Genomic DNA, 23578 nt, shown 5'->3' with positions numbered 1-23578 from the left:
AGCTACATGTAAGTTTAAATGCTATGAGTATTAGAGATTGGGGATTGCAGTTTAAAGTCTCTTCACGGCAGTTCCAGGGGTGGGCCTGGTGTGTGTGTGTGTGTGTGTGTGTGTTGGGGGGGGGGGGGGGAGATGACAAAGTTTCTTCTCAAAAACACATGGTCAAATTTGTCACCAAACCCAGTGCAATTTCACAAGGGTGACAATTTATATTCTTATTTGATACAATGATCCCAGAACTCCCTATTACAAAAATAAACAATAAAAAATACATGATACAGTACATTGTTTAAATCAGAAATACTCTCAGTAAATACATTAGTACACGTAAATGGACTTCCAAGGTTAATTTGGGTGGGCAGTTTTATAACATTTTAGTCATTTTTAAAAAACTTCATAGTTAAAACTTTCTAAACACAGTCGAGTATACTTGGCAGATATTTGTACCATTGTGGTGGAATCTGTAAATAAACACCATGCCCCCATGAAAGCCGTCAAAGCTGTCCCCCCCCCCCCCCCCCCCCCCGAAGTTTGCAATGTTCTCAGGTAGTAGTCTGCAAGAACGTGCAGAAGGTGAGTGTGAGACCTCCCTGGTCTCTTGTTGTACATATATAGTTTTGTGCTGGACAAAGATGTGTAATCAATTTGTTATGTGCTACATGCATAGCATGTTAGTCATGCTGAAAGTAAAGTTGAAAGAAAAAAGAAAGGACAAAAAAGATCAAGCATTAAATCCCCTTGTTGCACAGACTGTGCACAAATATAATAGTGTGATGCCAAGCGGACGTAAAGAGGGGAGTGTGGGGTCAAAATATATTGTCCATTGACTCTTATCCAGGAAAAGAGTATTTCTTTTTGATAACATGCTGAGGTATTATCGGCTATGCAGTAAAGGTGTACACTTCTAAAGCATAGTACCTGTTTCATAGCACCTGTTTCATTGCACCTTCTATCTGTGTCACCTGCATTTGAAGCTAGGCGCAGTCCAACTTCACAAATGCCAGCATGGCAGACAGCAAACAAGGTAATGGAATCTATAAACAAGTCTTTAACTTTCAAGTATAGGCTTATTATTTGCTTGTTTCTTTTTTGTAACCCTCATTTGCACAGAGGAACACTTTATTTTAGAGAGAAAGGCTTTATTTTACTGAGAGCTGTAGAATGTGCAAAAGGAAAAAAAAAAATTGAAAATCCATAGAATTAGATGTGAACGAATATCACTTCACATGCAAGTAGGTATGCATATTCTTGTTTTCTATACCAAGGAAAAAAAAAACAACAAACAAACTCCAGAGAATCACAATTACATGTTTCTATCAGAGCCAGAGTGCTAAAAAGACCATCAAACTGTATGTTTAAAATACATAGAAAACATGAATTCAAAGAATAGGCTTAATCGCCACTCCTGAAAATGGAAAAGTTTAGTATGTATCCGTATTTGTACAGCAAGGTGTGTTTTCTAAGAATTGCCAGCTAAAACTTTGTGCACTCATAATTATGTATACATTAATGCAATAAGTCAAAACATTACACTCTTTTACAAAAACTTGTGAGAATGTGCAAATGAGGGCTGCTTTCCTATTTATTTTGCAATCCATGGGTGGTGGGTATGTACAATATAAAGGTGCAATTCCATTCTGTGTAAATGTTGACTCCCATAGAGAGAGTGAAGTCAAAGAAAAGAGAAGAAATTCCATCCTAACCATACAGAAAATAAGCAACATAGTAGTTATACTGGATGTTGAGGTTGTATGTTCTCTTGAAAACAGTGATATAATCAAGGCAGTGAATAGTCTCGAATGTCATGGTACAAAATTTTTCATATGGCGAGGGATGAGATGATCGGTTTACTTCAGTGAATATTTTACCAATGCAAAATTTTATTCCATTGCAATTTTGCTGTGGTACTGTCAATGTCAATGTCTGTTATCATACTAGTGACTGTCCAAAATCTTCTTTCTTCAAAGAAGATGATGTTTTACGTAAACTTTCGAGTCTTGTGTGTCTTTCATCTCAAACCATTGTTTTTCGCTTAAAGGAACAGTAATGGTTCTTAGAAGGTAAAAGGTTTGTTGTTGCTAAATTATCAACCAAAAATATGATTTACACTTATTTATGTAGCCAACCGATGAGAGAGTTGCAATGCGATGACAGCATTGGCTTATCTAATTTGCATACATAGTATTTAAGTGGTTATGTCAAATATCACTGTTCCATAAAAAACGTGAAAACGATAGATTCTATGACTCGCTTATTTTATGTCTGATTTTTCTGTTATGTCTGATTTAAATATTTTTTTTCAATTCAATTGATTTTACTTCTTTTTTCAAGTCAACTTGAGCATGGAATGGTAATGCCCCTAAAATCTACAAATAAAAAAATAACAGTTCATTAAAATTGTAATATATAACTGGATTGCACCAGTTGGGGTCTTGGGTATGTGTATATGCTTGTGTGTTTCTGTTTTGTCTTTGGGCATTGTGGTGTGTCTTGTATAGTAATACTAACCTCATAACATCAGGGATATTTGTCAATGTTTGTTTTGGTGTGGAGTCTAGTTACTAAGACTATGGATTTTGCTTTATTTTTGTATTTATAAATCAAAGCTTAGTAAGTTTGCATCACACTTGTGAGTGTGCCATTGTGAATGAGGTCAACATGTTACATTTTATGTAAGTGACCTTTCATCACAAAACCAACAAAGAGTCATATATATAACTATATATATAACTGATGGAAAATTCACCATGCTGCAATGTCACTTGGGAGAAAGGTGCTTTGAATGATTACAGTTTACTGAGCCACCCTTCATTTTACACCTATTTACGGCGATCAAAATGGGGACATACAGTTTTATGTCAATCACGATGAAATGATATTCAGATACACCTTAGACTGGGTACACTCGTAAAAAAATATTTCATTCATGATTATGTTATAGTGTAAAATTACTACTTTTACTATCTTGAATGTTTCTGTAGAGTTTCAATTCATACTTCCACATACCTAATAGATTAAGAAATTGGAAAACAAAACTTAAGACAGGAAAAAAAAAAGTTATATGGAAATCATTTGAAATTGTATTTATACATTTAAGTTTATGCTTCCAAATGTTCATTGTAGTAAGATAATTCTTTTTTCAAGAGATGCCAAAAACAAGAAGAATAGACAAGTTGACTCAAAATACATTTTTTTTAAGGCCTGAAGGAAAACAACCTGTGCAACTTTTTATGTCTTTTCTTTTATGCAAGGTCACAAAGGCAAAAATCATGCTGTGTTTTGGTTTATCTCAGGAAATTTCCACGAATCCCAACAATCGCTGTATGCTGAGAAACGAAATGCATGTACTCATACATAGCTATAAGTATGCATGGTTGGGACACTGCATGCTAGCATGATGCAGTGAAACAATTTATGAACATCCATACAAAGCCCTCCATCTCCATGAAATGTATCTTCCCCACCATAATTATTCTAGGGAATAGTGCTGTATTATTTTCCATATGGGAAAGAAGATGCAATTTATATTAAGCGCTTGAAAATAATATTGCATTTTACATGAAGTACCACTGTAACATTACACCATGAGCCATTCCTACTTGATGTGCAAGAAAGTACCAAATATTGCACAGTGGTTCTACTGTATACGTTGAATATTTCGCAAGGTTTTTATTTTCGCGAATTTTGCGAGCCAGGTGCTATTCGCGAAATTAAAGACACGCAAAAAATATTGACACTGATCCCTATATGGATGTGACGTACGCATTATACATTTTCTTCATTCAGTACAGGACTCCACGATCACGAATTTGACCACTCGCAAAATCGTCGGGAATTCCCGATTTGTGAAAATTTAGACTCGCGAAATATATGGCGTACACCTTGTATACAGTATATGGTTCCAGTTATCGTATGAAATGCTTTATTACCCCTTTGTTAATCAATTTCTTCCTTGGCTATGGACATGTTTTTTAGATGGTAGACTTCTTGTCTGTCCCTATACCAGTCTATGACTGCATTTATCAAACTTGAAATGTAGACCCACATTTCAAAATGCATTTTGAAAGGTGTGTATGTAGGCTTACATGGTTTGAAATGCATTCTTTTGGATGCCACATTTATCCAAAAATCATATAAAATGCAATTTGAAAGTTGAACATGGGAAGCCCGGCAATAAACTGTGTGTATTAAAGCACATTTCAAAATGGCGTTCAAGTGTTTATCTACTTTGCAGAAAGGAATTTGAGGCTCAAACACATTTCAAATCACCCTTTTTTAGCATTTGAAATCATATTTTTCACTATGACTGAAAACACGGTTGCATTTTAATATGCTTCACCTTAAACTGGCTCAAACACGTTTGAAATAGTGAACGTATACCTCTGAATTTTTCTTTTTTAATAAGATGTATGCACTTCAAAACTACTAATAGATGCAACCTATTACTGCTGGTTGACCTAATTTCCACAAGCTGCCATGAAATGATAATTGTATCATTTATGTCAGAAAATGTTGTATGACAACAGCAAATTAACAAACAAAAAACAAACAAACCCATAACAGCTGTAACCTTAAAAGTGCAGAGGCTCAGCCTGCATTTATTCTCCCCTTGTTATAATTGTTAGATTTATTTTAATATCTATGCATGGAATTGAGTGTTGGGACAGCCATGCATTCAATTGATGAAGCAAAGATTTAGCATTAGCTATTAGTACTATAGTAGTAATGCTGCTAATGATCTCTCTGAGTCACTCATATCTCCTAAGCCAAAGGCTCAATCAAGTGAGCTATTGCAAGCATTCGTTGTCCAGTGTGCATTGTGCATCATGTGCTGTGCATAATGTTTGTACACTTTCAGCTTCTTCTTGAAAACAACATCACAGATTTTCACCAAACTTGGCAGGTACACATGTAGCATCTCTGGGGTGATACGATCTTAATTTATTCAAATGGCCACCACACCCCCATATTAAGGAATTTTACAATTGTTCTTCTCCAGAAACAGAAGTGATACCAGAGCTATTATTCCAAAGACAGTCAGTTAAAGTAGATTGGTGACTGTAGAGTAAAGTTCATTCATGGCAGATTAGGGGATGCCCCCCCCCCCCCCCTTGAGACTCTGGGAAGGGGGGGGGGGTTGCAAATTAGGGCCCAACTTGAACACACATGGTCAAATTGTTCACCAAAATTTGCAGTCATTCTCACTAGGTTGATAGAATCTGAAGTATAAAAGGTCCCTGTACCCAGTTTGCTATGTTCTTCTGCAGGACTGTGTGAACAGGTAAGCAATACCCCTCCCCCCTTCCCCCGTCTCTTGTATTTATTTCTGTTCGATTACTTGCAGAATTAATTCTTGAAATTATGTTACATATTTAGTTGTATGTACTCAACTTGTTAGAATTTTCAATGTTTGTGTATGGTCACAATTGGTTTGTGTGGTTTTCTGTCTAAAATTCTGTAGCATAATAGCAAGAGTAGTACAATTGTATATAAACTGGAATACGTCATTTTGTGGTTATACAATCTCTTCTAGTTGTGTAATACATATTTTATGCAACTGTAGTGCTTGCCACAGGAAAATCAAAGTAGGCTAATATGTGTAAACTCATGTCATTGTATTAAACCATGTGTTTAAATCTGTTGGCTTTCTGACTCACTAGTGTGGAACCATACCTACATTGTAATTCCATTTCTAATCCTCTTTCCTGCTTAAATGAGAAAGGGTGCTTCCGTTCTGGAACTGTGAAACATTATGCATTATATATACAGCTGCATACCATACTGTGAAACACAAATATGCTAAGAATTTAACCATTGCTCACAGGAACCTACTGTGTAGTCGTTTCTTTTGAAATTTCTGAATCTCCTTGGGAGTGAGTTGCTACTGCTGGAATGATTATTACTTTTCACAAGAAACAGATCATTTGACACAAGAATTGTGAAGTGGTGTGTGCATAAAGAAAACTCTACTGAGAAGTGACCAGTTATAAAATTGTAAATTTTATATATCTTTTACCAATGCCATTTCTTTGTTGTCTTTTAAATGCATATTTACAATAAATATAATTCACAAACCAACAAACACACTCTGATACAGACACCAACAGGTGGAAACGCACACACACAAATAAAATGAAATATACTGCTATACTAAAAGGGAGAAACGCACACGCACACACACACATATATGGATAAGAGCTCAAAAGACCCTAGAAAAAACCACTAACCAGTTGATATAAGTGAAACACCTGATGCATCAGACTTTGGACTTTATGAGTAGGACCCACTCTAAAGTTGGTTTATTCTTTAGAGTGAAAAGAATGAAAGGAATAAGTGTTGACCAAATAAGCATCTCGAGCAATGTAAACTGACCATAGTTGTAGATGAAAAAGTTCTTCGCTAAGGCATTAGCTTTCATATCCACACTGCAGTGTATATTGTGTTTATGAATGTATTCTTATCTTTTGGTGGATGAATTTGACCGGTAGCATGTTTCAGCCTGTGTGACAGAGCTACATGTAGCAATGTAGTGTTTTGCTACCTTATTTCCCAACAATGTTTGTTTGGAACACATGTCAGGGATTAGTATGGCTGTGAAAGCTTGTTGCCTGCCATATGGTAAATGATTAATCCTTTCCGTAGACCTCCATCCGTCGTTGACAATCTCACAGGATCAAAACCTGTAGACAGGCAGTAACCGTGCATTTCACATGCATTCCATGTTTAGATTAGAAGGATACATATTGAATTGTGCTATGTTCTTTGTAATGAAGAATATTAAATGATAGTATAAGCAGTGCCGTTCTGTAATCATCATGTGTATTTTGATCCTCACCCGTCTAGGACTGGGTGACTTTCTGGGCAGGTGGAAGCAGAAAGTGTTCTCAAAGGACCATTTTGGGAGAGGAGATCCATCTACAGGAGAACTCGCAACCAGTGCAAGTCAGAAGTCCCTACGCAATGGATTAACAGGGGACAGGGACCTTGCTTCTGAGTCCAGACGTGACCCTTGGCCGGGGCGAGAGGCCCAGTCCGAAATTTTGAAGCAGGCTTTAGACCAGTTCGTAGCTGATATAGTCCAGCACTCCAGCCGCCCCAACGCGGATTCAAATGATTGCAGTTTGGACCCCGAAGCGCAATCGGACGATCAGAGCAGCGTGGGCGGGAGCATCGTCAGCGACTCAACGAGCGAAGGAATTTCTGGAACCACGGCCGAGGAGGAAGGTGATGCTTCCTTTCCATCTCGCAAACATCACAGGACGAATGCACATCGCATAAGGAGTAGAGTAAGAGAACCAAAGATGCCTCTGAAGCCACAACTGTCGATGCTCAGGAACAGATTCGGCCATGAGAACAAAGCGGCCGCCCAGATCGGCGTCAGCCACGAGGGGCGCGAGGAGTGGGCCAACATCACGGTGGAGAGCACCTCCATGCCGACCTGTGAGCCCGATGTGACGAGTATATCAGTGGAAGATGCCATGTGCACAGGATCTCAGGTAGATACAGACCATAGGTGACACTTGAGAAATGGTGAAAAAGTTATAAATGTAAAGGAAAATATTGGGGAAAAAAGCATTTGGTTACAGGATATGATGACACATAAATGATATATTTACTAAGCTACTTACTGAATTTTACCTACCGGTATTTAGAACTTTTGGCATCATTTATCATCTTTTAGTCTATTTGAAGTGTAACAGACCTCAATCACTATCTTAACTGACAAATAATTGCCTGAAGAAACAAATCTCTTCATTGATTCCCATCAGGAGACTTTCCTCTTTAGCAATTTCTATGTCCTCTGTGATACCTCAAACAGCATAACAAAAAACAAAACAAAACAACACAACATGCAACGAAATGATAACATCCCAGCTGTAATACACTTGTATTTGCAAACACATTTCATTCTGCAAAGGTGAATGATTTATAATTTGCCCATGAAAATATTTGTAAAGTAAGTATTACAAATAACATTTTCATACTTATACAATAGGCAATGCAGTCAAATCAAATCATTGAGACTAGGTGATTCCCTTTAACCCGTTGAGGATGAGCTGATTTTGCTATAACACACATTTCCTGTAGACACTTGTTGAGTATACTTATGACTAGTCTTCAAGTGGTTAAGTTTTTCAAATATCGTTTTATGATGTCCACCAATTTTCAGACTAAGCATTACAAAGTTGTCATGCTTGCTAAAACATGAATTCAATATGAATTATACCCTTATGTACATACTGGCACTAGGTACCTAATGTACATTATTATAAATGGACTGCAAAGTAATCCTTTCTCAGCAAGATGTTTGAACCTTTTATATCGAATACAAATGACACGATACTTTTAATAATAGTATATGGATCCTCAAGGATATTGCCACACTTAAAGTCATGTGAAAACCGAAGATAACAAATTACTTCTGCTAAATGCCTATGACTTTTTGAAAAGCAATGAGCACAGCAATGTTTATTTTCCTTATACCTCGAAACTATCAAGTACATTCAATTGTGACTCTAATGACCCATTGTTATGTCATGTAGATGTATGACATGTCTGTATCGATGCACACTGTGAAGATCTATGGCAGAGAAAGGGATAATTCATTGTAAATGTGGTACAGCAATTGTGTACCTGGTACAATCATGCTGCTCAAAATTCTACAGCTAGGTATGGGTAGCTTGTCTTCGTAGTCTATGTCCGTATGTTAACCCCCCCCCAAAAAAAAAAAAAAAAAAAATGATAATAATAATTTAAAAAAATATTTACAAAATGTTATGAAGCTGATGACATCAATTTTCATGAAAAGTACGTACCGTAGTATTCCATCAATTTCTTGCTGACATAAAAATGTCAAGGGTATTACTCCCCCTGCTTTCTGAAAGAGGCAAGTCACGTGCCTTTTCACTATGCTAGAAGTAGTAGAAAAGTGAAAATATGTTGAATTTGTTATACCCCCGCCAAACGAAGTTTGAAGGGGGTATATAGGAATCAGCGGACGGTCAGTCGGGCGGTCGGTCGGGCGGTCGGTCGGGCGGTCGGTCCGTTGCAAATCTTGCGTCGCGAACTACTTCCTCAATTTTCAACCGATTCCCATAAAACTTGGCACAGATGTGTGCCTTGGGTTGTAGATGTGCAAGACGTATTTTTTGACAGTACCCAAAAGTACGTTGCCATGGTAACGGCATATTATGGGCAAAAATGGGTACAAATCTTGCGTCGCGAACTCCTCCCACAGTTTTTGATCAATTTTTATGAAATTAGGTACAGATGTTCATCTGAATATGTTAATGTGCAAGACACATATTTCCGCAGTGGCAAAAAGTGCGTTGCCATGGTAACGGCATGTTATTGGTAAAATATAGGGCAAAATGCTTCATGGCAAAACTGCTTCATCAGTGTTCTTCCAATTCTCATGGAATTCATATTGAATGTTTGTCTTAGGATATAGGTCAGCATGACACATTTCTTGACAGTGACAAAAAGTATGTTGCCATGGTAACAGCTCACATATTATGAGCCAAAATGATGGAAAATTTTGTGTTGCAAACTACTTCCTCAGTTTTTGCCCAATTTCCATGAAACTTGGTACAGATGTGTGCCTTTGGTTGTAGATGTGCAAGACGCATTTTTCGACAGTACCCGAAAGTATGTTGCCATGGTAATGGCATATTAATGGCAGAAGATCAAGGAAAGATCTTGCGGATTTAACTACTTCCTCAGTTTTTTGACCAAAGCTTATGAAATGTTGTTTTGACCAAAGCTTATGAAATGTTGTTTGGCGGGGGTATAACCAGTCGCTGTAGCGACATTTCTAGTTTATATTGTTGTCTATAGTGATGTCATGAAGTGTAGTAGTCTCCTTGAATATCCAGCTTATCCAGCAATGACGGCACCAAAACTTTAAAAATTCATGACTCTTCGGGTCGTGAATCAATTGCCCGATTTTCCTCAAGCTTTGACTGATGTATTCTAATTACATTGCTGCTTTCATTCAATCCACATTCATTTTGGGTCCTGGTTTCCTTTAAAGTGGTGTTTCCTGCCTAAAGGCCGTGTCACACCAGCCTTGCGTGCGACTTGCAAAGATCAATTTTGACTACCCGGAGGTCCCCGTAGATGATCCGCATATGACAGTACCTAGCATGTATCTCAAAAGTAGTTGCCCAGAGGTGCGCACGCATATTTTTTTTACCCGCAACTGCGTTTAGGCCCTGTCACACCTTTCCGGGCAAGCTACTCGGGCTTGTTACGTGTAGGGATTTTCTAGCATACCGGACATTCCTGAGGGCAGAAAAGGATTTGAGCGAGTCAGCACATGTGTCTTACTTGCTGGATGCGTTATACTTGCGAGTATACTGTGTGACCTTTGTACCAGTCGCGTGGGGGCTGACAACTCAGTGAAGGAATTCCTGTAATGGAATGGCTGAAATCCCACAGAATTTCATTATCTTGGCTGCGTACGGAACTGCGAAGTACCTGCGTGGGAATTGCCTGGGAAGTACTGCTGCTAAGGGTCTCCTACTGGCGTTCTGCGTGGACCTCTACGGGCATTCCCGCGACTCACCCGGAAAAAGTTTTGGTCATGCTCAAAACTTGGCTGCGGTTAAATCGGACTTGCGTGAGCACCTCCGGGCAACTACGCGCTAGATATTGTCAGGTGCGGACCAACTGCGGAGAGCTCTGGGGAGTAAATTTGTTTCCCCGCAAGTCAAGCCGCAGAAGTTCCCCCGTACGGTAGGACAAGGCATGAATGAAAATGCAAACATTCTTGTTCGCCCGCTGAAAATCTTCTACGTGCTGGAAACTACCTCCTCGCCATAAGCCCGCGTAGTGGTGTGACACGGCCTTAAGTAGTTCCCAATCATTGTGCAAGCACTGTTTATGTTTATAAATTATGGATTTAATAGTGATTTTGTTGTTGTTATTGTTGTTGTTGCAACATGTCATTGTGTATTGTAGAAAAAATCAAAGTCGAGTCTTGAGGATCCTGCCCCACAGGACCCATCCTCCCACCAGGGTGGGGCCGCTCAAAGGGAGCCGCCCTCTGACGATGCCTTCTCCGAGATGAGCGATGCATCCCAAGTGGCCTCCAGGTCCAGTTGGAATGGCGACCAGAAGAAGGTCTACGAGATGCAGCTGGAGAACCTTCAGGAGCAGCTGGTCGACATCATGATCGAAAACCAGACGCTGGGTAAGGCCTCAAATTGTTGCGAATTCCTGCATTTAGGACAAACATTTTGTTGACAATGGTCTGAACATCCAGTGTTTTTGACTGTGTTCGGTATGTTATAACCATTACATGTGAATGGGAAAATTTGTGATTTTGCCATACATGTAAGCTTTCCACCACAGTCCAAACTCCACCATTAGTTGTTTGGGGGTTTTGTGCAAAATGAAACATAGCAAAACACTAATCTAATCTCGAGGCACAGTATGTTTGTACATTAATTATGCAGGATCACAAAGGATCACAAAGAATCACAAATTAGGTCACCCTCAGGCCAATGAACAATTAGTGCTCTAGTAACAGCCAGAGAACTACACTTAAACTTATCAGAACACTGACATATAGAACATAGTCAAAATGCAATTCTTGTGCAGTTTTCTTTTCTTTTTTTTATTGTTGTTGCATGTTTAAAGGAATGCAGTGGTATAGTTTAAGTGGAGATGAGGATTGACTGTTTAACTTTTTGCAAGATATCAAGAAACCACTTATGAAATAATACAGAGCATACAAGTTAACTTGTACCATTCTAAAAGGAATTCAATCTTTATTAGAGGAAACTGGGTTTTGGAATGACTGAGACATCCAAAAAGAAAGTTTAACAAAGCGATCCTAATAAAAGGTGAGTCCCCTCTTTTATTATGATTGCTCTGTTTTGGATATGTCAGCCATTTCAAAACCAATTCATCACATACAGTAAATGTTGAATCCCTCTTTGAAGTACATGCTCTTTCATATTTCATGAGAGATTTCTCACTATCTTACCAAAAAATATCAGAAACCTGAAGTTAGGTCTCAACAAAGACTATACACTCCCTAAATGCAAGTTCTAACAAGAAGATTTTAATTCGTTGCATATTATATTTTTGCTATATCTGACTGCCCCTTCTTATGTAGAGCTCAATGCATTATTCCAAGTGCTCCATGTACAAGTAATCATGGAAGTGTTGTCAACACTTAATGTGACAAATGATGACACACAACCTCTTGCCACTTAATATCACGAGTTGTTTCGTTAGTCCTGAAGTGTAGCTATTCTCTGCATTCTGTAGTGAATGAGTCCTTTGTTTGCCTAATGTGCACACAGTCCTAACTATATAGCAAGCTCTCTTCTTGTGTACAGCTCAGAAATTGCAGCGGTACGAGAACAGCGACATCATCCCGCTGCTTCGGAAGCTTGAGGACGAGAGGGAAAGGAACGAACTGCTCAACCAGAGATGCCGCACCCTTGAAGACCGCTACAAGAATAACAGGTGAGAATGCACACCTCTGCTCACTTATTACTCGTTAAATAGCCAAACTATTATTTAAAAGGGTTCTCAATTACTAGAAGTTTCAGTCATTGCAGATTGATTGTGAGGACATTGATATTTATGCCTGATTGCCTACAGTGATGGTAAGTATTGTAATGGTAATAAAACTGTCATAGACAGATGGTGTTATACATGTAATATAAAGATATATGCAAATGTTCCGTATGCCACAGGCCACATGCCCTATGCCATATGCTCCACATAATGTACTGTATGTATGGTTCTAGAGTCAGCCCTCTTTACATTAAACATTCATCCTGCACAAATATTGATTCACAAAGTTTATTTTGCACACTTTCACATGACATCTGTACATACACTTGTACTGTATACGCCATATATTGTGTGGATTAGGATTTGTGAGACAATTTTGTGAGACTTATTTGAATTTGTGTTCAAGAACCATATTGATAGAATCAGAACAAAGAATTAATATTTAGCAATATTCCAACTAATGTGCAACATATTTGCATTATGCGTTTGTCATCTTTGAATGTGTTACAGATGAATGGCACTACATAAATGCTGTTCTTCATCATCATCATCATCATTATCATCATCATCATCATTACCATTATGATGCGAGGAAGTATCTGTGAGAGATATTAATTCTCGTGAATATCACTTGACTCACAAGATTTGTAGAAAGTGAAAACACCAAGAAGTTTAAAGGGTGTGTGCAGTTCTGGTCGAGGTGAGGATTTAGCTTTTAACGTTATGCGAGATATTCAGAAACCACTCTATAAGATGTCAAAGAGCATGCAGTTCTAAGGGGTATCAAAAGTTTATTCAATGAAAATCGGTTTTGAAATGGCTATCCAAGAACAAGGTGAAACGACGAGATCCTAATAAAGTTGTGGCATGTCGCCTTTTATTATTAGCACTTTTTTGGATCTCTCAGCCATTTGAAAACCAATTTTCATCAAATAAACGTTGAATCCTTCTTAAGATTACATGCTCTTTCATATTTCATAGGAGGCTTTTCATTACCTCACTTAGGAATGTTCAAAACATGAATCCCCACTTCAACCAGTACTGTACAGTCCCTTTAACCATACATGTAACAGCATACTGTAACGGTTTGCAGGGCGTCAGAACCAAGTCTCAAGTGATGATAAATGAGTTTTAACTTCAGCGTATCATTGTCCATATCAATGCAAGAGCCTGTATGTTAATACAAACTGACGTGTCTCGTGATGATGTGCATAATTTACTTTCATCTAAACAATTCATAGTCGGCCATCTTCATATCATTAACCCATGGCAGACTAGTCTCATATATACTGTGGCAGGTGTCAATGGAAAATATGACATACATTGTATTGCAGTATTAGCTCGTCCTCAATGGGTTCTAAACCATGACAGTTGCTTCTGCGTCAACTGCTTCCATGAAATATCTGCATGCTGAGCAAGCAAACATAGATTCTACTCCCAAACATAACCCTAACCTAAACCCTAATCCTCACATCAAACTAAACATAAAACCCTACTAGAGTATCACAACCCTAACCCGGGACCCAAGTCCTTGGAGAAAATGAGACAGGAGCAAATGTTGTGCCACTGGGTTAGAAACTGAACTTAGAGAAATGCCGAGAAGCTTTAAAGGCAGCCGATCGCCATCCCTAATGGTACGTAAACTCCGAACGACCGAAGTTTGTGCGTGCAATTGCGCAATGCCAGATCGGTGCTATATCCATAAACGTGTGGGACAATGCTACCACTGAGACAAGTGTGTATGTGTGTGTGCGTGTGTGTGTACGCATCATACACAAACATTGTCACCGCGAGCTGCGGTGATTGGAGGAGAGAGGCCAGAAGACGCTGCGGCGTGTGTGTGTGTGTGTGTGTGTGTGTGTATGTGCGTGTGTGTTACGCATCATACACAAATATTGTCACCGCGAGCTGCGGTGATTGGAGGAGAGAGGCCAGAAGACGCGTGGCTCTTTTGGCCTCTCTTCATGCGCATGCGCACTGAGAGTGTGCGTCCATTCGGAAGCTCTCGTGGCTCGCTGGGACAGCCATCTTGTAGCCTACCGTATTTTCGCTGACCCATTGAGCCAGCGCTATTCTCATTCGGGGGTCACTACATTTGATACAGAATGGGGGAGGCAGCGTGTTGCGTTCGTCTCCGTGCCGCACAAGCCACTCGCCACGACTGAGTGTCTTTAAATGTACATGTACATTGCTTGATGTATAAGTACAGTGTATCATGAAGAGTGAGCAATGTGGATTTGCAGGATGATTCAAACCCAACACTAAACCAGGGGTGGATCCAGGAATTCCGTAAAGGGGAGGCTTCTTTGCAAAATTAAAGGGGGGCACATGCGCCCCCCTCCATTTTTTTCTTTTCATTTCTTTAGTTTTACATGTAGCAAAAAATAAGAGGGTGCGCGAGCCCGGTGTGCCCCCCTCTGGATCTGCCACTGCTAAAATGAGAGAATGTTCCTATTCACATAACACATTTTTGTAGATATGCTTTGATGGCTTGTTTCCAAGTTCGTTCACACTATACATAGTGCTGAATTGCCTTTCCGTGGTATACAGCTGTACTTGTATATTCACCTTCATCACACACTCGCTGCATTGCCTATTTTGTGGAGCAGGAGCAGTCTCCTGAATATTGTATGCAAAATAATGATGATTGACTGTATTGCATGACTGTATCACTTGAATGCTTCATTAATATTGGAAGACAATTTACTGCCACACGCTTTGGAATACGTACATAAAGCAGGGAGCAATAATGATCGTTAAATGATGATTCCTGTTCTGTTTGCTAGGTACCTAATGACCAATCTATTGTAATGATCACATCTGTCAAAATAATGTCAAACATATTGTGCCATAATTATGAGCTCAATTTTGCCAATCTGTGTATACAGCTGTATGTACACTTTGGTAAGGAGCAGATCAGACCAGTTAGGCTGCAAACCTATCCCAGGATTACTGGTAGAAGTGTAATCATCTTCGGCTCTGCCCCCAAACAAATCACACTTCATTTCAGTTTGGTGTTACACTTCATATCCGGACATTGCGTCATCTGGAATCTTAAGCACCATCTTGTATGAAGCTCCTCCAAGTAGAATAATGTAATACAGGTGGCGGGGGGGGGGGGGGGGGGGGGGGGGGGGGGGGGGGGGGGAGGGGGGGGGGAGAGGGTGAAGGTTTGGTCCATTAGACAGAACCTCCCCCCCCCCAAAAAAAAAAATAAATAAATAAATAAATAAAAGATAAATAAATAAATAAATATATATATATATATATATATATATATATATATATATATATATATATATTTATTTATTTATTTAGGATATTTATAATAAATAAATCAAATAAATAAATAAATACAATAAATAGATAATAATAGTAATAATAATAGATAAATAAGATAAATAAATAAATAATTTGTATGTACGATACACATGTTATATGGCCCCTGGTTTACATATACCGGTAATGTTGTAGTCTGGTGTGGCCATGGTATGCCTCATCTCTTGTGGGATTCATTTTTTGAATTTCCATAGAGAGAAATTACACCGGTTTTTACCTTGTGGTATGATACGTTGCAATTTGATGCAGTGTGCCAAAAAAGTTTTGCTATCTCTGCACCCTTTCTGAGGAAAGTTGCAAAGCTTGTACAGCCGCCCCCATTGATTTAGGACTTTGATAAATGTGACCATGCACCTCAAAACGAACATAAAGTCGCACACACTGATTTTGCGTGAGGACTGAAAATGAGTGAAATGGGTCAACCTAGCCCAACTTGACTTTTTCATATTTTCTGAAAGAGCGGGTCTTCTTTTACATTATGCTAAAATTTGGTATCATAAAACGGGCAGGAAAGTGTGTGTTTTTTAGCAGTTTATCTCGAACATTTTTGGTAGAATAGTGTGATTAGGCGTGTCTTTAGAATCCCTTTTTCATTTCTGAAAAACCTTGTCCACACTCTTCACTTTCAACTCTAATAACTTTTGAAAGGATAGTGCTACTGCTTTGAAAGTTGTTATTAATTATGGACAGAATGTGTTAATGAGGCATGCTTAATTTTAGTTTAATCTGATAATCCCTTCATTGTTGTTATTCTGGTGGTTTACTTCCTGTTTTTTGTCCCATTCATCGCACAGCCAGCACGGTTTGGTAAAGATTAAGCGCTTGAATAGACACTGTACTTTAGAGCCTCTTTTCTCAGTTCACACTTTTCCTGAGTTTGTGCTTTCTTTCCAATATTTAGATAGGTTAGGAGAGTCCATTTGATTTGAGTTATACATCATTTTAAAGCTTAAAGTCTGCTCTTTCAGAATATGGTCTTAACTAAAAATTCATGTCTGGCGACTTTATGTTTGTTTTGAGGTGCAGGGTCACAAATGAAAACACTGATGAGGGTTATTGCTGAACAATGCATATGAACAATGCATATGTATTTCCAAAAAGTTATGATGTAATATGTATTCCATATGTTAAACTTCATGCCGGATTTGAATGCCTTCATACAATGTGTCTCACTTATCACCTCTTAATGAGGACAGCTGCTTTGATACTTTGGACAAAGGTCTCTCTCCTGAATAGTCCCCATAAAGAGGTGGTGACTGTAAATTGCAATGAGGTTCATGTACAATGCATTATTGTATGCGCCATATATTTCGCGAGTCTAAATTTCCGCGAATCGGGAATTCCCGACAATTTCGCAAGTGGTTAAATTTGTGATTGTGGAGTCCTGTACTGAACGGAGAAGAGTTAAAGTTCACGCGTACGTCTCATTCACATCGGGTTCGAGTCAATATTTTCGCGTGTCTTTAATTTCGTGAATAGCACCTGACTCGCGAAACTTGCGGAAATAAAAACCTCGCGAAATATTCAGCGTATACAGTATTTGAAGCATAAGGACTTGAGTAATCCCAATAAAGAGGTCAAAACTGTATATTGTAACAAGTTCCCTTATCACAGTTGTACAGTCTATAATTTGTATTGTATGAATTTGTCTGCTTCTCAGAATGACGCACCAGATTTCTGGAGACGCTGAGGAGGTGAATGCACCCACTACCACACTCTGTGATGAATCATCTCTCTTTGGTTTGTATCCTGAAAAAATCCTTAAAATTATGAAGTGTTTCTTAGAAATATTTCAAGATGAATTTGAATTGAAACAATACATCGTAAAAGATTTGTTGATACACAATCACAATTTTGTTTTTTTGGCACACTTTTCTCTCCCCAGATTCCTTTATGTCTTGGTCATGAAGTATCCTTAATGGTTTAGGGCGTGTATGTGTGTGTATGTGTGTGTATGTGTGTGTATGTGTGTTGGGATGTGTCTCAAACTGAATCAGAATCATTTCAATCTGTAATAGATAATGTCATCCAGCTGTGGATACCAGCAGTCTGTCATTTCTTGTTTAAAATGACAGGACTTGAATTGTTAGTAATGAGAATAAAGAGCTCATGTTTATTTCTGGAAACATAATTGCTTTGCAGACAAGCTGTGCAGGGAAGTTGTCGAGAGTGATAAATTATGCAGCATGTAGATCCATTGATAAATCTACACTACATGTATAATGGGGCTTCCGAGATATGCCGCACCCAGACAAAGTGCCATAAAATGACTCGTTGAAGACTGCATTGCATATACTATACACTTATGCTGAGTGGTCATGAAAATTGTTGCTTCATTCAGTCAATGACTCTGAATAGGGTCAATAGCCATGGTATTTGAGTGCCTGGTATCTTTTTTTATTCCAAAATGTGCCATTTGTCAGAAGAAAATCATCTAGGATTAAAAAGTTGTCAATTTTTTTAACATTCTTTCCAAAACTAAACAAATTATTAATTCATAAAGATTTCAATGTTTATTAAATTTCAAGTAAGTCTACAAGGAGAAGCACAAGGAAAGCAACCAAAATGGAAAAGTACTTTGTCTTTCATGTTCCTCTTCCAAAGTGGAAGGAAATTAGTTTATCAAATACATTGATAAGGGCAGATAGTCAGGTACAATTTGTGTAGTTGCATCTTCAAGGATAAATATTTTCCTCTAGATGGAAATTTGGAGCATTATACCAATGATCTCAATGAGCCTAGTGTATCCTATTCAAAGTCTGACCGGAATACAAGAATCTTGGTAGAGACTGTTTGAGGGTGACATGTAAGATCAGTTTTCAGATGTGAAATGGGAAAGATTAGTCTCTGAAGGCTTTAATAGTGTCTAGATGATTGTCTAAAGGACTAACATCTGGAGATATGGGCATGTATCTTATATCAAAGGCACTGTTTACTATTGGGAGCAGTGATTTAAAAAATGTTTGAGATGTCACATTAGATACATATGTGTAGGACAGTTGTATCACAAAACATCCTACCACATAAAAAATTTGTGATAAAGCCCCAAATACAAGGAGATATCATTATTTTTATCCATAAACAGTAACTGCTGACGGTTTAGTCTAGAAACATTTTTATTATACTAGTAACTATTGTTCACATTTTGTGTATTTAACAATACTCAACATTGATTATACTGATTCAGATTTTTACATTGGTTGTTTCCACCCCTAACTCACATTTTAGAACTATTTTGAATCACTACAGCTGTGTTTTTGTTTTATCTGCTAATAGTAACAAATGCCTTTAAAGTGTAACAATTGTACCTGCATTCGTTATGATGTACGCCCTCTACAGACGGCTTTGACAGTCCTCCACCAACTAGATGGGAGAAGATTCAGAATTACGTGATGGAGAGAGTCTGGTCTGTGATAAGCGACATGACGGAGGAGGCTGATGAAGCGGAACCGGAGCCTGTTGCCGGGGGAGATGAGCTGACTGTCAAGAAGTGAGTAAAAAAATCAACGACAACAACAAAAACAACAACAACAATATTGATTTTTATCTATTTAAATGTATCTAATTGATCTGTATAGATATCTTTCATAGAAAGTGGCAAAATTATGATGACATGAATCAGACACAAGCATAGAAGAGGTAAACTTTCTATTAAGGTGAAGTGGAATATAAGAATCAAAATGAACGAAATATACCATTCTTTAAAATATGTTTTAGATGTTGCTTATTTGTTTACAAGCGAGTGGTATGTCACATATATAAATATTTAACATGTGTTTTCAAATAACACTGAAATTGGAAGCATGGAACACTGATATATTTCAATAACGTGCTGAGTATGATTGTAAACTGCATTCTCACGAAGTATTTATTCTTGTGCCTTTCTTGCAGGCTTAAAGAAAACCTGAAGAGATTCAGTAAGTGGCAAACCTAAATAGAAATCTGCTATTTCTATCTTTAACTTATCATTTCAATTCAATCAGATACTGTATAGTATAACTTATCAAATGTAGTGTAATGATTTTAATGCTTTTGAAATAATTGATTAAATATGAAGAGCCAACAGTACTATCCATGATAGAAATATTGATATCAATTGTCAGATATGTGCATTTACTGTATTGAACCCAATATAACAAAGTTTCATGAAATTTAACAAAAGTAACCTCCATCATTTTGTTATTTTTTATTTCTTAACTTGAACTTTAAGTTATATCAAAGGGAAATACTAGTAAGTGATGAAAGTTTATATGTATGCTGTATCATTGTACATGCTCATCAGATGGGTCTGGAATTTTTAAGATTGTGTGATATGATAAATTTTGTTGTTTAAATGAGCATTATCTTCATCGTGAATGCATGATGTACAGAAAAACAGCCAGAACACTTCTCAGCTTTGTAGATGTAGAGTGCTATCTCAATCCCTGGGTTGGCGATATTGGACACAATGTGTTTTGAGGTGTTACAAATGTTGATACATGTTATAAAATTCATCTTATGTCAGGTACATGATATAAAATTCATCTAGCTTTAGGTTGCGGCAGTGTTTGTTTTGTTCTGTTCTTCTAATGCATGCTTGTGATTGGGTTGCAGAGGCTGGCTACGAGCCCGGGCTACTCTTCTGTCGAGCCGTGGCAGCTGCAGTGTCTTGGAAATCACCAGCGTGCACAGTCCTGGTGTTTTTAGTGAGTTTGCCCATATGATTCATTTCAAATAATAAACATAGAGGAATGCTTTTCCTTGCCTCATTTGATGACATAGTGCATAAATCTGTGTTAAAGTATTCTTCCACTTTCTTTTTTGCAACTTATATCCTCAGAGTTCATTCACTTCATTCACCAAAGCCGTACAATGATCTTATGAACAGATTGTTTGCATTTAGCACATGATTTTTGAAAATCGGAACCCAAATTCTAAAGTCGAAGGATTGCTTGAAGCTTGACATGTTTTTTTTTTTTTTTTGGGGGGGGGGGGGGGGGGGGAGAGCATGTTACATTTGCATTTTAATTGACCCAATGTGTTTAAATGCTGAATTTCCTGTGACTTGATCGCATATTAAAACCAAAGCTGATTTTCTCAAAACTGCTACTATTTTTGAATGACTTCCGTACTGTCACTATGATAGGTTCTGGATATAAAATAAGACAAAGTTCAGTTTACATCCTTGAAAAGAGTCTGAAGGATATCGAAAGCAGAGAATTGATAGTTATTAAGGTGACAGGTTATGAATGTAACATGAAATACGTATAGATGTCTTTGTCTATCAATATGTAAACCTTATATTATGAGCTGCACCTCTAATATGTTTGTTGATCTCTTCTTCATAGCTATACATGTATGTAGTGTGGAGGGGCTGGTGTGCGACAGTGATGCTGGGTCTCATGATATGGTATCTGACCACAACCTACTTCATCTCCAGGTGAGATAAAATGTGTTTTTATGTTTCTTTATTGTTGACAGTCCTAATCTGTAAGGCGTTATCTGGGTCATCAGACAGGGAATTAAGGATATTACTAGTAGAGACTGTGCACTGTTAGTATTGCCAGCTGTCATACAATAGAAATCTTAATAGATTTTACCATGATATCTGTTTGAAAATTAAATTTCTCATAAATATTTAAAAAATGGATACGTGCACAAAAATGCTCCGAATAATTTAAATCAGCTGTTGAGACTATGAGACCATTTTGGATTTGCAGCTAATAACTTGAGAAATGTTGTTTTGCTAGATTTCCACTTGCAAACTTATTTAAAAGCAAACAGTGTCAAAAGCAGCACTGAGTTATATCTGAAGTTGTACATGAAATATATGCCATCATGAAACAGTCTTAGTTAACTTTGAGGTAGCAGTCATTAACACTGAATCTATTCTCATCAAGTTAGAACAGCAGCTCACTGGCATGATTAGAAAATCAGCTACACAGTGAAAATAAAATGTTATAGACTAGTGATGTCCGATTTGAAAAGTATTGCACTGACTGTCAGTTGCAGGTGAAATTACACTCAAACATATTCTGTTGGTTCTGTTTCTTTTCTCTTTCCAGAGGCTGGATAATCCAGTTCTCCCTGCTTCCCTATCATCTTGTTGAAGTGGTAAGATGCAATCGGTTTATCTTCATGGGTGCTTACGAACCCATTTGTGTGTGTGTGTGTGTGGGTGCACATGATATACTTAATATAACATTGATTGACATGTCCTTTTGAATAAAATTCTTTTTTTTTAAAATTGTTCCTTGCAGCTAAAATGACACAGTTGAATTGTATTCATTATGTACTGTAAGTGTGTGTGTGAGTATGTAATGTGTATGCCAAGCACATACTGCAATATTTCATGCAATGGAGGTGTAATTATAATCAGCCGTTTTAGCCTCATTTAATACTGATTCAGTGTCTTATAAGGAATTTGCCTGGAAGGAACTTTACAGAGAGTTACAGCAACCATAGTCAATGAATTATAAATTGTGACTGAAGCGCTATTGAACCTAGACATGATAAAATCAGCACTTTCTTGTCATTCTCTTGTATCTTAACCCTAACTAGGCTGGGGTGGGGGGGACGTTCCGCGCAATGTATCGCCGTTGCAAAAAGCTATCACCGCGATGCTTCATAGCTTTTTTCTTTCAAGTCTCCCACATCTTTTGACACCAAATTTGCGATACCGGGGTGTGCGCGGTTCTGAAGTTGCACGCAAATACGCACATGCATGTCAGACCCAAAATTGCTCAAAAACATGAATTCATGTACAACTTCAATGCAAACTGTGCTTACAGGCAAATTTCATAAAAGCATGATTATTTTTGGGTTTTAATAATTAGAATAAATTAATAAGATATTTTTATGTTCGGAACAATGTTACGGACAAATTTCATCGAAAAAACAATGAAAAACAAAAAGTTGAAAAACAGAAATACATAAGAAATTCAAAAAAACAATAAAATACTTAAGAAATTTTTCTGATGGCACAATTTTTTTTCTCTTACATTTGCTAAGGGCACTAAAAAGAACATTTACATAAAGATTTGCCTGTTTTGAGCTTTATTTAGTGATTTATACCAAATAGTCTGATTTCATGCATCATTATGCATAAATTAGCATAATTTAGCATAAATGATATTTTATTTTTTTTAAATCAACTTCACAGTCTTTTAGATTACATCACAGGCAATGTGTGTGCCAATTTCCATCGCAATCGGGCGGTCGATGACCGAGATCTGGAAGGGGGGGCCTGGGAGGCCCCTCCGGCTCTTTCATCTACAAATGTACCTACACACTTGTATGATAGCCTGGCCTAGTTAGGGTTAAAGGGGAAGGCTAGTAACTGTTCAGTGGGAATCAGTGGAAATGCTGGGAGATGATTGTTCCAATCCTTATGGGATTCATTCAAGAGTTCGTTGTATATCTATTGTTGTGTGAAAATGATTTGCTTCAGAACGGTCTCATATTCAAGTAATGTGCAGATTAATGCTCCGTCACTGACCAGGGACGCTAACCTGGAAGCATTAAACTGCACATTACTTGAATATGAGACCATTCTGAAGCAAATCATTTTCACACAGCAGTAGATATACAATGAACTCTTGAATGAATCCCATAAGGATTGGAACAATCATCTCCCAGCATTTCCACTGATTCCCACTGATCAGTTACTAGCCTTCCCCTTTAAGGTCGTATCCCTCAAGTTTTATGTTGATTTGTTTTGTTTATA

General features: G+C 37.8%; 1 protein-coding gene across 1 annotated transcript in view; it reads left to right on the top strand.

Moving 5' to 3' along the window:
• The first annotated feature begins 6549 nt into the window (after positions 1 to 6549).
• The window catches only part of LOC139732130 (GRAM domain-containing protein 4-like), a 32058-nt gene continuing 15029 nt past the window's right edge, over positions 6550 to 23578 (top strand). Inside the window, exons 1-10 of the mRNA XM_071643003.1 lie at positions 6550 to 6618; positions 6844 to 7496; positions 10963 to 11194; positions 12351 to 12480; positions 17534 to 17613; positions 19213 to 19363; positions 19765 to 19790; positions 20467 to 20558; positions 21201 to 21292; positions 21918 to 21966. Coding sequence (XP_071499104.1) covers positions 6573 to 6618; positions 6844 to 7496; positions 10963 to 11194; positions 12351 to 12480; positions 17534 to 17613; positions 19213 to 19363; positions 19765 to 19790; positions 20467 to 20558; positions 21201 to 21292; positions 21918 to 21966 — 1551 coding nt within the window. The 5' untranslated portion in view covers positions 6550 to 6572. The remainder of the gene's footprint in view (positions 6619 to 6843; positions 7497 to 10962; positions 11195 to 12350; positions 12481 to 17533; positions 17614 to 19212; positions 19364 to 19764; positions 19791 to 20466; positions 20559 to 21200; positions 21293 to 21917; positions 21967 to 23578) is intronic.

Source organism: Diadema antillarum, unplaced genomic scaffold (genome assembly GCF_040938485.1).
Source record: "Diadema antillarum isolate AM-2024a unplaced genomic scaffold, OU_Dant_1.0 seq00000400_RagTag, whole genome shotgun sequence".
Lineage (NCBI taxonomy): Eukaryota > Metazoa > Echinodermata > Echinoidea > Diadematoida > Diadematidae > Diadema > Diadema antillarum.
This window is presented reverse-complemented; position numbering and strand designations above follow the sequence as displayed.